Consider the following 14953-nt stretch of genomic DNA (forward strand, 5'->3'; position numbering starts at 1 on the left):
ATGATATCAACGTGCAACATGGACTTAATCAAGTTGGCTGAAGCAAATATGCTCCTCACTATGCACCTAAGTTCGAATCCCCTTCCCTTTAAATTAGATTAGAGTAGAATATCATTTGTATCAACAAGAACAAAATACTCGTGTTTCTTTTTAATATTGAGTTCATCTTACACTCACTCAACTTATAAAAATAAAAAATATATATCATATTCATACAAACAGAATGTTTGAACGTTAAGCAATTGGTAAAGTTAATACAAAGTTAATCACTCGTTGAAGCCCATTGATCAATATGAAAAATTCATTTAAATTAAGGCCCAATCCAAAAAAGAGCCTTGTCAGAGTTAGCTGGTAGCGATCCATGGCCCATTGTACAAAACCTGCTATAACTTTGTCTGGTTTTGATTTATTATGATGACTCTGTTCTTCATCTTTTATGTTTCTGCATGTGAAGTCTGAAGACTGAGGAGGAAAACGAATTAATACTTGGCAGGTGTTTTGGTGAGAATTGTCAGGGTACAAATTTATACAAGAAAATCCAGCAAGAGCTGACATTTTCAGACCATCCATCCTATTAAATTCATTTGTACCATATAGGTAATATATGCTCCAGCAATGATGTGCTCTCACAAATGCAAAACTGGAATTTGGACCACCACTCCAGTTGTTGTTTTCTTCTGTTTTTAATATGAATTCAAAGGCAAGCGAAAAAGGTCTTTGAATTCTCCTGACATTATTATTATGTGTATGTGAGAAATTTTCTTTCCCTATAGTTTAAAACTCTCGCTCGTACGGATACATCATGAATAATCATAATTAACAACTGAATTAGAGTACTTAAACATATTTTACCGTGGGGGCAAATTGAGAGGCCAGGCTGTGGCACAAAGCTTGGTGGTGGGGGTTCCTGTTGAAGCACATTACACCCGTAGGATCTTTCTCCGAAGATGAAGATCTTATATCATAATTAGAGATCTCATAAATATCATATTGCTGAACCCTAAGCAAATAACACCGTTGGAGATCAAAATATTGCAGGTAAATTGGTTCCTTTGTCGCCTAATAACCAGACACACTTTGTACCCTAAAGTTAGATCAAGCTTCTCAGTACTCCGGAAACAATCCATCCCAGCCGTACACGTGGCACGTAATGGCCAACCAGATGATTCACAGTGCATATTAAACAGAAGAATAGATCATTTACATAAATAAAAAAATTGAAACCACGTATGAAACAAGTCAACTAGACCATCATCTCGTCTGCAATAGCAACAGCAACATGAAAGCAACGAATTGCTAATCTACCCCCTTATTAATGCTTTTATTTTCTATAATTATATATAATAATTATAATAATAGAAGAAAGAAAAAGAAAGGAAAGCTTTTAATTTTATTTTTGTTGTTTTTAATGGAGGAATAGTGAGGATGGAGATAATGAGGACATGAATAGAAAAGAAAGCGACGAGACCGTGACCTGAAAGGGAAATTGTGGAGCGGTCCACATCCGTAGGTGCTAGCCTCTCCTCCATTATTGAAAAAGCTGCTCTGCAAAACGTTTCAGTTCAAACCATGAAACCCTAGGCTACATCTCTCATCAGTCATCACAACTCACAAGGCGTCAAGGCTGCTTCTGGAGAAGACTAGGGTTTCAGAGTCACACCATTCAAAAGCTGTCAGACTCATACCCCAAAAGTGGAATCGTGGAAAATTGGAAAAAGCAGCACTTTAAAAAAGAAAGATATGCAATGATTATAAATTTAAGCACATTAAAATTTTGGTCTATATCTCCAAAAGGCTAGCTTTACTCTAGAGATGATGACTAGGGTTTCGATTGAATCTGCTAGCAAAACATACATGATCTGATAAGATCATGAGACAAGTATTCGTCAGAAATCAACAAAACCCAAGCTAAACAAGAATTAGAGAGATTAATAATTATGTGGAATCCATACCAAGAAAAGAAGAAAGTGAAAAGGGGAAGATGGAGATAAAGAACCACAAAATCTTGTGAACAAATCTAGTTTCATACCCTTTAGAAAGAAATAGATATATATATATATATATATGTAACTATGTATAGTTGTTACTTGTGATGAGAGCTAAAACCCCAAAATCCCAAAATCCTCGAAATAATTTATTCTTGGAAAAATGTCCAAAATCTCAGGATGAGAGGTAGCTATGGATAGCTAGTTTAACCTTCCATGGTAGAGAGAAATGACAAGAAGTAGCGAGGAAGGACCATAAATCGTTTATCTTTGAGTGATTACATTACAGATGAGGGGAAAAGTTAAGAACTCAGCATTGACCTTGCAACGATCCCCTGATTAATGAAATGAAATCAAAACAAATAAAACATATAGTTTCATACCTGTTATGATCCATAACTCAGGATTTTGCTGAGATTTGCAGCAGAGATAGAGAGAGATGTATAGTAAGAAGAAGCCATGAAACTCAGGATAGATAGCGCCAAAACAAATGCCTAATATAAATTAAACCATTTTGTTCATATGGCGCTATCCCTCCTGAGCTTTACAGATTCTCCCTTACTCAATGTTCAAATCTCAAAGCCTCCCATATCCAACAAGAAAACCTAAGCAAGGCCGCAGAGGCTGTATAGTGAATAGAGAGAGAGAGAGAGAGAGAGAGAGAGAGAGAGAGAGAGAGCTCATCACTTGGTGGGTGTGGTTAGAAAAGTGAGCAAAGGGGGTGTATTTATAAGAGGGAGAAGGGACCTGTGGGGCACAGAGACTCAGAGGGTTTTCCTTCTATTGGAACATGAAAAACCTTAGACTAAGTAAAAACCATTGGAGTTTGTTGTGTGGAGGGACGGTTTATTTTACTTTATAACTACGATTATTACTAATTATTTTATTTATTTATTTCTTTTTGGGTATGATACTTTGAACATGACACTGCTTAATTGTTTATTGTTTCTTTATACGCTGCCGACTATGATACTCATCCTCAATCGACGGACGTGGGATGGACTGAGGTTCTCGTACAATGTACGTACATACGAATTAACCTTTGTTTTCTCCACTATTGCAAACTTTCCCCAACCTAAATTTCAATTTTCTTGGCGACGACCTAGCTAGTGTCATTGCATATATATAATCTTGTTTATAATTTCAACAAGAGTATTTGACTCACAAGAAATGTCTCACCTCTATTAAAGAAATGACATATTATATCATCAATTAAGATAATACAAATAGTTTTATTTTTTACAAAATCGGCCCATAAATGCATACATTGTAACAAGGAAGGAAAAGAATTTAAGAACCCCATCATGTAATTTAGTTGATTTCAGAAAAGTCATCACATATTCCCCCTTTTAAAAAAAACAAAAAAAAATTTGCACTTTAAAGGAGTATATGATGACCTTTTTGACCTACTAATAATAAATTCATTTGTGAAAGAATATTAACACAATATTTTCTTTTTATAAAGAGCGATAATATTTTATTGATAAGAGGAACATAAACAAGTACAAAGCCACTTTGTTATTAAATATGAATAAAATTCTCCAGTGATCAAACGCAAAAACAAGTTGAATTGATATGGAGCAAATTACGCACAACCCACAAACAAATTAAAAATCGCTTATTCAGCAACCAAAAGCACGTCTACTCAAACCTACAATACAAATCAGTTGTACAACTACAGAAACGGCAAATCCATATCGAAAGCTCAAAATCAAAACAGAAATAAAACTAACAAACTCCTAAAGGGTTCGTGAAAATTATTAGACAAACAAACTCAAAAGCAAGATCACCGCTCCACATCCTTTTGGGCAACCCAAAGAGAGCTATAACGCTATACTGACTAAACCGAAATCCAATGTAACTCAACAACTTCCCGTCATTGCAGCTCCAAACCCATGTTGAAGGGTGACAATTAGTGCCAAATTCGTGTGTACATGGACCAAAAGACGACAACTATCATGTCAATGACATTGGTTTCACGGCTTTTGCTTTCACACCACAAAACAAAATAACAAAGTGAAAAAAAGGAAAAATTGAAGAAAAAGAGAACATAGGAGAGGAGGAGAGGGGAGGGAGGAAGGTCGTCGGCCCCTTTTGGGGCGGCGACTAGGGTTTCTTTTCTTAGAGTTTTCTTAGAAAAATCACTTCAACATCAACTAAATGTTGCCAACTGTATTTTTCTTTTTTCTTTCTTTTTTCAAATCAAGTAATTTATTTATTTTAACTTTTCATCTTCTTCATTGTACCCATTTGGCTGCCCTAATCTTTCTAACACCTCTGCCTCCAGAAAGAAATCAGGCATTTGATTCAACAAACCTGTTGATGCGAAAAAGTGGTTTTGCACGTATTTCGTAAACTTAGTGATTTTAGGCCTTCGGTAGGTGACTGTCATCGGTAGATGTTCCACTACAGAAGGGTGAATACCTACAAAAGGTCACGTTCGGTAAGTCCTTGGGGTACCGGTGTGGTACCGGCCGAAGGCTTTCCGATGCTTTAGTAAGTACGGTTTTAGTAATGTTAACTGACAGATCAATCGATAGCGTACCGTTAGTTCTGATTTCCCCCCTTTTGGGAATAGGAGTCTTCTTAAATAGGCCTTGGGAGGTGTGCACTGTGCTCATATTTCCGATGTGGGACTGTGGACATGGATTTTGAGCATGACACGTGTCCGATGGTAAAAAGGGGTCAAGATAGGTGGCTTCGGTAGGAAGCAAGCTGAAGAGGATCTGTGATCAATATCGATCATGTCCACGTGTTCGGTGGTCATAGGCCGTTTCTTTCCGGTATAAACAAAACCCAACTCTGCAAATCAACTAATCAAGAAAACCCAAATGGCTATTTTACTAGCTATCTAGATAATCCAAATTGATCCTTCAGATATCACATTCTTGATGAGGCTTGGAATTGGCAAGAGAAGGTTTTGATTATGAACCGAAAAGGGAAATAAGAATTAAAAAGTATTTCTTTGAATTGGTGATGGTTGGAGACGTGGCAGCCGGTGCACCGCCGGTGTTGCTGATTATGCAGTGATGGAGTTGGGAGAGGAGGAGGAGGAGGAAGAGGAAGGATATGCGAATAGAGTAAACTTATTATTTTCCTAAAAAGAAAAAGGCAAAACTCTTTTTTTTTTCAAAATTAATTAATAAAAACATTTAATAATCTTATCCGACATGTCTTTTCCAAATAAGCTGCCACATAATGTGGTCAGTTAATATGATGAGTTAAGTCTTAATTACCTTTTAACTTGTGAATGAGTCAACCATTGTATCAATTTTGTCAGACAAGTTGTGAGAAAAAATTTTACTTTTAGGAACCCCCGATTATTTAATCGTCAAAAGTAATCATCATGAGTTAATAATCCCAATTAGAGTCTAATTAAGTCGGCCACATAAATTATGACTTTTCCATTCTTCTTGCATTGCAGTATCGCACTCAGAACTACCAAAATGAATGATTAAACGACCCGTTTTTCCATATCCAGCAATTACCTTAAGTTTAAGTGCTTTCAACACTTTATTTTATTGACATTTTTTTCTTCTTCTGTTTTTTAAATTCTGATCCACCGCTATGATTATGAGAAGACTTTTTTCAATACTTAGATTCTGTTTTTCTCCTTTTTTTACCCTTTTTTTTTTTCTCTCAATAGTGGTAATATTACAACCTAAACTTTATTGCTACTAGAAGGAATAAAAAATTACTATATTTGGTGGAGTTTGTTACCTTGAAAAGCCTATATGGAGGATATTAGGGGGAACTGAGAAGAGGCTTTTGTGTGGAGAAAGACTTTTATGAAACGGATATAATATTATTTTACTTTGCTTAACCAATAATGATATGATATGCATGATAACACTTTTATATAGATAAAAAAGCACCACAATAAGGAACAATAGAGATCTGATTACAAATTTGTGTCAGAAAGAAAATGTAAATGTAATTGATTTTTATATAATTATGTGTATATCTTTTAAATACGTGACTACTTCTCGTCCCGTAATTCTCTAAAATTTATATTGACATTTCACTATGTGTTTATCTCTTAAATATGCGAGCAGTCTTAAATATGTAATGACCAAGATTAACTAGTTAGCATGAAGTGTGGATAGAATTTGGACATCCAAAATTTAAATTTTCGAACTTATTAATTTATGGATAGTTTGTACATAATTCATGCTCTATATTCTGATAAAGTTATCGATATCCATAATAAAACTGCACAACTAACTGGACAAGAAGTGATTATTTTGTATGAATTAAATTTTCTTAGCAAGTCAATGTTGGTTGCTTATTTTCTTAGCTTGATAAAAATTATCAACGAAATCTAACTCATTGAAAAATAACTTTTTCTTACCGAGTAATTGTTTTAGATTTGAAGCCACATGACACATGTGTTAGAAAACACTCTCCCTACCTAACTTTGGGAAAGGAAAAAAAACACTAATGGCAAGCAAAAGTTGCTTACTTTTCACAACTTGTTCCTCCCATCCAAGTCACCCCAGAGAAAAGAAAAGGGCAACAAATCTTTTAGATATATAGACGTCCATTTGAAAAGTCTTGGTTGGGGTAAATTAAAATTGCACTATTTTCAAGACATGTACTAAAAATTGGTTTTACTGCAAGTGGGGCCAGTTTATTCTATGCCTCTATGCAACTCTGTTCTCTCTGGCTCTGTGGGACGTCTCGTTACTTGCACCTACCAGGCCACCACTATCAAAAAAAAGGGATAGCACGGAACAACGCAATAATACGTAAAAAAAAAATAATCGTAAATATTATTATGTTATTGATCGAAAATAATAAAAAATATTATTTTTGTTACATAAGAATTTTTCAAGCATTCTAATATATTCTACTTGTTTACCAATGTCGATTTGGGGTACGGTCAGTTCACCAGGAGGATCGCCCTCCCAATTTGAAGTTTGCAAAATACTTACTTGTAAAGGAAATAACATTATTTTATTATTTTTAACTAATGATATAATGATACGTGAAAAAATTATCTTAAATATCATAACTTATTGATTGAAAATGGTAAAAAGTATTATCCCGCTAGACGAGTTTCTCTCCCACTACTGTCCACACTCACCACACTGCATAAAACAATTTCCACTAGTTTTGATTTAGTTTGGTTTGGTTTGGTCTGAATAGGAGATGGTAAATGGTAGGAGACCCACCCACCCGCTCTATTTTTTCTTCTCTCTAGGGTGCATGTAGCAGCCCTACATGCTTTCTAAATTCTCTCAGGCTCACAAACCCATGCCTTTTTCTTTTTTCTTCTCAAAATTTACTTATTTGTTTCCTCAATAGTTTCTATTTATTTTTCTTTTCAACTTTCTGGACTCTGCTGCCCAAAACGACACGAATGCCCTAGTGCAGTCTGAGACCTGCAATCAATTATAAACCTGAAATTTCTCCATTGGGAGAAACAAAAATCTGGGTATTTTGGTCATTAGGGCTTTTCTTTACAATGACTATAAAGCTGCTGCTCTCCTTCTCTATGTGCCACAGTCTGATTGACCACTGTGCCAAAAAGGTAATAAAAATCCGTCATCATCTCTTTCGGTTTTATTCACTCAAATTGAACTCTCCATTTAGTGCTCCAGGGAAAGGCTTTGGTGAAACAATTTAATGATCAGGTGACCAATAATAAATATGTTAAGATTCACATGCAAATTAATAAAATGTTATGTACCTTTTAGTAGCTACCACTATGCCCTACAACTAACTAATACATTCAATTTAACGTTTCTTAATTTTATTAGCAAATTCAGCGCTGTTATTTTTAACTAATCACAAATTACCATGTAAATAAATGATAACACATATCATATTTTGATTGTTCAAAAATAACAAAATAATACTATTCTGATTTTACATAATTTTTTTCTCACGAATGACACAAATCATTATAATAATGAATCTCTATCCACCCATATCAGCATCTCAGTTGGTTCCAGGAATTGGATTTGAAACTTGACGTTTTAACAAATGGAAGCACACACACTTCTCTATTGGTTGAAATGTCAATATTTATATTAGTAAATCTTGATCATTACATATGGAAGGATGAACTAATAATGAAATTAGAAGATTTAAAATGGGTGGCTAGGCTGAAGGTTGGCTGAAGGCAGGACTTTTATTTGGAAGCCGCAGAAGGAGCAGCAGACACGGGTGAATTTTAGATCATCAGCTGGCATTATATTCTCATAACTTCTAAAGGTGTTTTGACCAATTTAACTTTAGTCGGCAAGCCCTGCCCATTTGTATTTGTGTGCCTCTGTCACATCAAACCTTATTATATATTCTCATTTTTATATATTAATTCCACGTGTGGGTCACGGGGTTCGTCCCTAATATGGCCCCCTCCCTCTGTTGCAGCATATACCCACTGACAATTTGATTTTACGACCCAAAATATATAATTTTTTTAAAATTTTTTTTATACAAGCCGATTAATAATTGAAATTGAAATTTAGTTTGTTGCATTAACCATGGGTCTCGCTCACAAAAAATTAAAATACAAATTAAAATACTATTAGCTCTAAAATTTGACTCATTCAATGGATTAAGATGGTAAATAATTTTGCTCTAAACATTCGAATAATTTCTACCTAAATATTATAGAATAATCATGAGAAAAGCAACCATAGGACCATATGGCTTCACGACGTTGAATTAGAATTCTTTGTTAATGTAAAGAGAAATACCACTAAACTAAGAATTAAATGGTATGAAAGATCATCGCTTATATTGATAAGAACAATGTTAACTAGTGGCTTAGTGCACCATTTATTTGTCAAGAAATTAAACAAGATAAGCCTTGTTTTGATGAATTTTGGGTTGAGTTGGGTGAAGCGGAGTGGAGGGGTCCGCCCCGACAATTTCTTCATATATTTGCTCACCCACTCGAATACATGAAGCGGTTGATCCGGATTAGGCGCCGGGTCCCCCACCTCTATACCCTCAAATTCATGGTTGGGGCCTTCTTGGGGGGGGGGGGGGCCCTTTCTGTAATGCCCCTATGCAATTCAAGAGTCAAACAATTCATAGTCAACTCCTATTTATATTATATTATATTATTTTCATTTGGGTTTTCTCAAAGGTACCTTCCAATTTTCGAACTTCTGAATAATTCTTTGATTATGCAAATCCCAATGAATAATGGAAATAAAATCTCGTTTGATGGCGTTATTTGACCACTTTTTCCCATGATTAGAGTGCCGTCATTCTTGAAATGGATCTTTAGTTTTGTCACTAAGATCTTTGGACGACATATTTAAAATAAGAGATTTAGATTTTAATAACAACATTCAACAGTAAACCGTGTTCTGAGAGTAAGAGGTTTATATTTTAATAACAAGGTTAACAATAAACCATGTTGATTGCTAGCCGACAACACAAAGGCTTCCCATAGCAAAATAAATTAAATCTGTGCCGACTTGGAAATCCTACTCCTACACATTTTTATTATGGAAATTGAAAGCAACTTAAAAAGTAATCACAAAAGTCTCTTTAAATTGTGCAATGCATATAATTTCAATTCTTTTTCTTTTATTTTCTAGGATCGATTTTGTGGGTTGAGAACTCGTAGCCGGCACGACACGACTGTGATAAAAATTTACGCTCTTATTCTTGCACTTTTTACCAGTTACGAGCCAACCCAATTGATGTTTTTTTTTCTCTTTTTGGCCAATCACCCAAATCATTAAAAAAGAAGATGAAGAAGAAATGGTAAAACCCTCTATAGTGACTGAGGGTTCATCAAATAGTATTAGGGCGTGATGTCCGGACCGTTGCCCTGAACAATTCTAAAACCTAGAGGAATGCATGCGTACGTACATACGTCAATTGATTGTGACTGGACGTACGTATTGGAGGAGGTACCTACAGTTGACACGTGTCACTGAGAGACGAGGTAGGGCTTAGTTAAGTCATTATGTGACATGCAATATCTTATCTTTAGTTTCTTTCTTTTGCCAATCACCCTCGAAATCCAAGTTTGGCAAAAAAAGGCGACCCATCTATCACCTTGCTTTGCTTGTATATGTTTTTCCTCTGCAAAGACTAGACATGGACACATTGTGGCAGCCCCTCTTTCATGCCCTCTTTTGCGCTTCCCATGTTGTTTCAACTTTCAACTTTCAACATTTCATTTCACTTGTCTTCTTCTTGTTGGCTCATACTATGAAGCTCACACCTAACTTTATATACTTGGTTTTGCGGTTGTATACTCCAAATTCTATCACGAAGTTTAATTCTATCGCAGTCTTCAAAGTTATACAAATTTGAGTTGAATTCTATCATACACTTGAGTACGTATGAACTTCAATTTGTATAACTTTGAACATCGAAGGTTTAGAAAGTTATAAGATTTGACCCATTTGGGTGTCATTTCTCAGCCCAAGTAAACTTTTCTGGTTGAATTTAAGGTTAAGACTATGCGTCCTGTGATGGGCAAATTTTTAAGGTTTGAAGTGGAGGGCAAACAGGTAGGTATGCTGCATAATTTGATTTGATAAGAGAATCCAGGACCACCAGATATACAGTGGATTCTTGATTCCTTCTCACCACATCTATATAATATGAGCTATCTAGAGACTATAGTGAACATGTTTTACCTCTCACATCTGCAGCTTTATAATGTTTGTGATTAGATTGGGTAGTGGGTACTTGCATTAGGGTTTTGATCCCCAAGATAATAACGTGACATTGTCACTATTTATTCAAGATATGTGAATCTTTCATTGGTTGGATTGTTCACTTTGAGATGGGATATGTCGGGGGTTGCATCCATTGAATGGATTATGCCTTGTTCCCCACTCAGTTCTAGTGCCAACCTTTTTATTTATTTTAAATATCAGCGATATTAAAAAAGAGGAGATTCAAATATATGATCTCGGATGCAGAGATAAGATAATTACTCTTAACGGCTTGAATTACAAATCCATTTGCAATCCCAATGTCTCTTACGAGACATGCTCTTGTTCAATTCATGTGATGTGAGTTGTGTCTGAGCATGTTGGTCATTTTAAATGGGCTTCTTTTTTGGGTCTGGATTTTAACAGCAAAGCTGAGGGTGAAAGAACCTGGTCTGGAAGTCGCATTGGCATAGCTTCAATGGACAGCCCATCTTCATGTCCTTAGAGTGGTTCCTAGTTGGGTTTAAGTCTGGAGCACTCTATTGGGCCTAAGCCAACTCAACAGTTTAAAATTGTACATGTATGTTGTTGATGAAGAAACAGCAAACTAACAAAACTGTATCATGTTCGTTTAGTTTCGAAAGTATCTAGTGCTTCACACGGAAAAAAGAAAAAGAAAAAAGAAGACAAAGCACAAGTTGAAAAGAAAAAGCAAAATTTAGGAGAAGATATACCAAATACTTGGCTGAGAGAAAAGGAAAATGGGCTTTTCTTATTTACGCCCATTAAAACCAAATAACAAAAAAAAGTTATAGCTTAGCAAGCAATATGAATGGCCATTGACTCACTGAGTCATTGACATTCCCAAGCAATGGCTTCGCTCTGTCTGAACTCGTTGCCCCTGTCTCCACCTTCCCAACCCCCCAAACTCTCAGAGGCTCCTTCTCCTTCTTCTAGTTCTCTCAACATTAATAGTTATTATGGCAGCAAAGGAGAAGCCTCAAAGCCCATAGTTGTTAGTGGAAACCCACCCACCTTTGTTTCTGCTCCTGGTCGCCGAATTGTCGCTGGTTCGTATTCTTTGTATTTCCTTTTCTATGTTTTTTGTATAAACATTTATTAGTTTGTGGAAGAAAAAAAAAACCATCTTTTTGCGTTTTCTCTTCTTCTTTGTTGTTTATTTAACTGTTGCTGTTGCATTTGAATTTAGATTTTAGCAGTTGGGTTGTCACTATTTGTTTAAACTGTTGCATTGAAGTTGAATTCATGTTCAGTTTTGTGATTGGATTTGCAAATTCGAAGTGAAGAATGCATTGAAATTTCCATGATCGTTCAGTTTCCATATAAATTTCATGCTATAAGGGAGGTTTTGTCATTCACATATGGTCAATCCTAGCTAATTAAAGTACCAGTTCCTGCCAACGACCCGTGGAAAAGGGCCCTGACTTGCAGACTAGAGGTCTCATATTCGAATCCCCATGGCATCTTATTTGTGTGTGAAAGAAATCCCCTTCCTCTGTAGTTTAGACCATGTCTTCTACTAAAAATATATATTATATATATACCACTTCCTTGTTCCTGCTGAAAACTCCTCTGTATGACTGTAATTTTGGTGCATTTCCTTATGAGGTTGTAGGCTCACCAGTATAGCTTTTTTTATTTATCTATAAATGTTTATGCCTTTGTGTGGCATAAATATATACAGTTGGGGATCTGCACGGAGACCTTGACCAAACAAGATGTGCACTTGAGATGGCTGGTGTGCTGAGTCCTGATGGTCAGGACTTATGGACTGGTGGAGAAACGGTATACCTTTAATTGACTTAGTTCAGAGTAGTTAAGGTTCTTGCAGTTGTCTTCACTAGGCACAAAGTTGGTCTTTCTGTTGTGAAACTTCCAACTTTTGAAGAACACTAGGATAAATCTGTTTCCTTTGTGACATAGGTATTGATTCAGCTTGGGGATATACTTGATCGAGGTGAAGATGAAATAGCCATTTTGTCCTTGCTCCGATCCTTGGACATACAGGCAAAAGATGAAGGTGGAGCAGTTTTTCAGGTTTGTGTGGCAATTGGAACATCTGCATTGTTGGAAAAAGTTATCAGATGCTTTAATTACTAGATTTTTCATAGGTGATTTGATGTTTGAGGAATGTGTTTAGGCAATTGTGAGACACTGGTTTCATATAGGTTGGTTTGCAAGATGACAATGCACCAAACTGTGCATTAATTATTAGATTATTTTTGTCCAAATTTGAGAATCGTATACGTAGATTGTTTCCAAATGAAATTTTGTTGATCCTGCTCTTTGTAATGTTATAGGTCAATGGGAATCATGAGACTATGAATGTGGAAGGGGATTTTAGATACGTGGAAACTGGAGGATTTGATGAGTGTATTGATTTCCTGGAATACTTGGATGACAATAGAGATGACTGGGAAGAAGCTTTTGTTGGCTGGACTGGTGTCTCTAAACAGCTGAAGGAAGACAGGAAAATGCCCCAAAATTATTGGGATCCATGGAATCTAGTGAGGGTACTGAAATCCTCTGTTTCACTTTTTATTCTTTTCCATTTACTATTTTAATGTTACGTCTGATAAAGTTTTCCAAATATTAGGACAGAGGCAAAAGGGTGTGATTGCCAGATCAATCCTTCTAAGACCAGGTGGTCCATTGGCATGCGAGTTAGCACGGCATGCTGTTGTTCTGAAGGTTAATGACTGGGTCTTCTGTCATGGTGGTCTTATTCCTAACCATGGTAAAAAGAGTGCCTACAATCTGAACAAATTTGGTTTGCTTGTGTCATTGGCTGTTGAAAGTTTTAGAGAAGAAGCTTTATATATTTCTTGTTTGCATCACCTGATAGGAGTATTGGTCCTTCCGCAGTTGCATATGGCGTAGAGAGGATGAACAGGGAAGTATCTCACTGGATGAGAGGCCTCAGTGACAGTGATGAGTCTGACAACCCTCACTTCCCTTTCATAGCCACCAGGGGCTATGACAGTGTAGTCTGGAACCGCTTATACTCGAGAGATACTTCAGAATTAGATGACTATCAGAACAACCAGGCAAGTAGATAGCAATGGTTTGGATCCCCCTTTTCTTATTCTGTTTCTTTGATACTCGGAGTGAAATAATTTGATTAGAATTCAAAAGAACCGCCAGCAGATTTCATTGCTGTGTTGAATATTTGTTTCCCTTAATATTGGATCCAATTGGACATTGTATTGAAAATGGAACAGTCTAGTTTCAGAATTTATTATTCACTTTCATATAAATCTATCCTCTTCTTCTAATGAGATTGAGAGTCAAGATTGAGCTTTTGAAATTTAAATCATCTGTCAGATACATTCTATTCTTGAAGAGACGCTACACGCAGTTGGTGCTAAGGCAATGGTGGTGGGGCATACTCCTCAAACTACAGGAGCAAATTGGTATGATCCCAAACCTTCTTTTAGGTAAAATGAAAGGGTTTTCTTAGTCCTCATCTTTTGTAGATTCAGTTCTGAAGTTGTGGATTCTTCCCTGCAGTAAATACAATTGCAGCATATGGCGGATTGATGTAGGTATGTCCAGTGGAGTTCTTAATTCAAGACCAGAGGTAAACTAAATTTAGTGCCTAAATCTGTTTATACTCTCTTAAAAATCTTAAGTTCAATTGCTTCCATGCGTTAATATCAGATGCCGGTTTCTTGAATGCTTAACAGCGACAAAGGTAATCGAATATGTAATTTGACAATGTTTTGCAGGTTCTTGAAATCAAAGACAATAAAGCAAGAGTTATAAGAAGCAAAAAGGATACGTCCAGTGAATCTCAGGTTGTCGATTTTATATAGAGACAAGCAAACTACTTGTTTCTATGGCTCACATTGTTTAATACAAAAGAAGATAACTTCAACGACGATAAAGGAGTAACACCATTTTTGACCATCTTAAGAGCAGAAGCAAACAGAGCAGAAAAATAGAGGGAAAAGCAGCCTTTGTATATGATACCCCACACCAACTTTTTATTCTTGCTCCAAGCGAATTGAATTTGGTTTTACTGTAAGATTAAAAATGAACGATAGCTGCATATATTGTTACTTTAACCAGAGATTTGGAGATGTAATATAGTTATTATTTCCATTGTTAATACATTTACTTTGTTGACTTTATATTGTTAATCACAAGAAGAATTATATTTTTTTTAGTACAGAAAATTTTGGATTGTAATGAAATAGGAAGAAACTCATGTGCCCGATACTCCCACAATGAGAGAAATTTTTCTGTGCGACTGTGACACTATCTCGTGGGTTATTAATTTCGGTTTCATACATAATATGAAGGAAA

At 35.8% G+C, this 14953-nt stretch overlaps 1 protein-coding gene across 1 annotated transcript; it reads left to right on the forward strand.

The window, feature by feature from the left end:
• On the forward strand, positions 11158–14823 carry LOC18772323 (shewanella-like protein phosphatase 1). Its single transcript, XM_007206732.2, has 9 exons — positions 11158–11694; positions 12330–12430; positions 12569–12682; positions 12946–13158; positions 13247–13382; positions 13511–13692; positions 13970–14058; positions 14156–14225; positions 14374–14823. Exons 1-9 carry the CDS (start codon positions 11496–11498, stop codon positions 14458–14460), a joined length of 1191 nt encoding a protein of 396 aa, XP_007206794.1. The 5' UTR covers positions 11158–11495; the 3' UTR covers positions 14461–14823.

The sequence above is a fragment of the Prunus persica genome, chromosome G6 (genome assembly GCF_000346465.2).
Source record: "Prunus persica cultivar Lovell chromosome G6, Prunus_persica_NCBIv2, whole genome shotgun sequence".
NCBI classification, from domain to species: Eukaryota; Viridiplantae; Streptophyta; class Magnoliopsida; order Rosales; family Rosaceae; genus Prunus; species Prunus persica.

Coding starts and splice junctions, on each gene's coding strand:
- LOC18772323 (XM_007206732.2), top strand. CDS start 11,496: ATGGCTTCGCTCTGTCTGAACTCGTTGCCCCTGTCTCCACCTTCCCAA. Junction 12,683..12,945: donor AAGGTGGAGCAGTTTTTCAG/GTTTGTGTGGCA, acceptor GTAATGTTATAG/GTCAATGGGAATCATGAGAC. Junction 13,383..13,510: donor TGGTCTTATTCCTAACCATG/GTAAAAAGAGTG, acceptor GTCCTTCCGCAG/TTGCATATGGCGTAGAGAGG.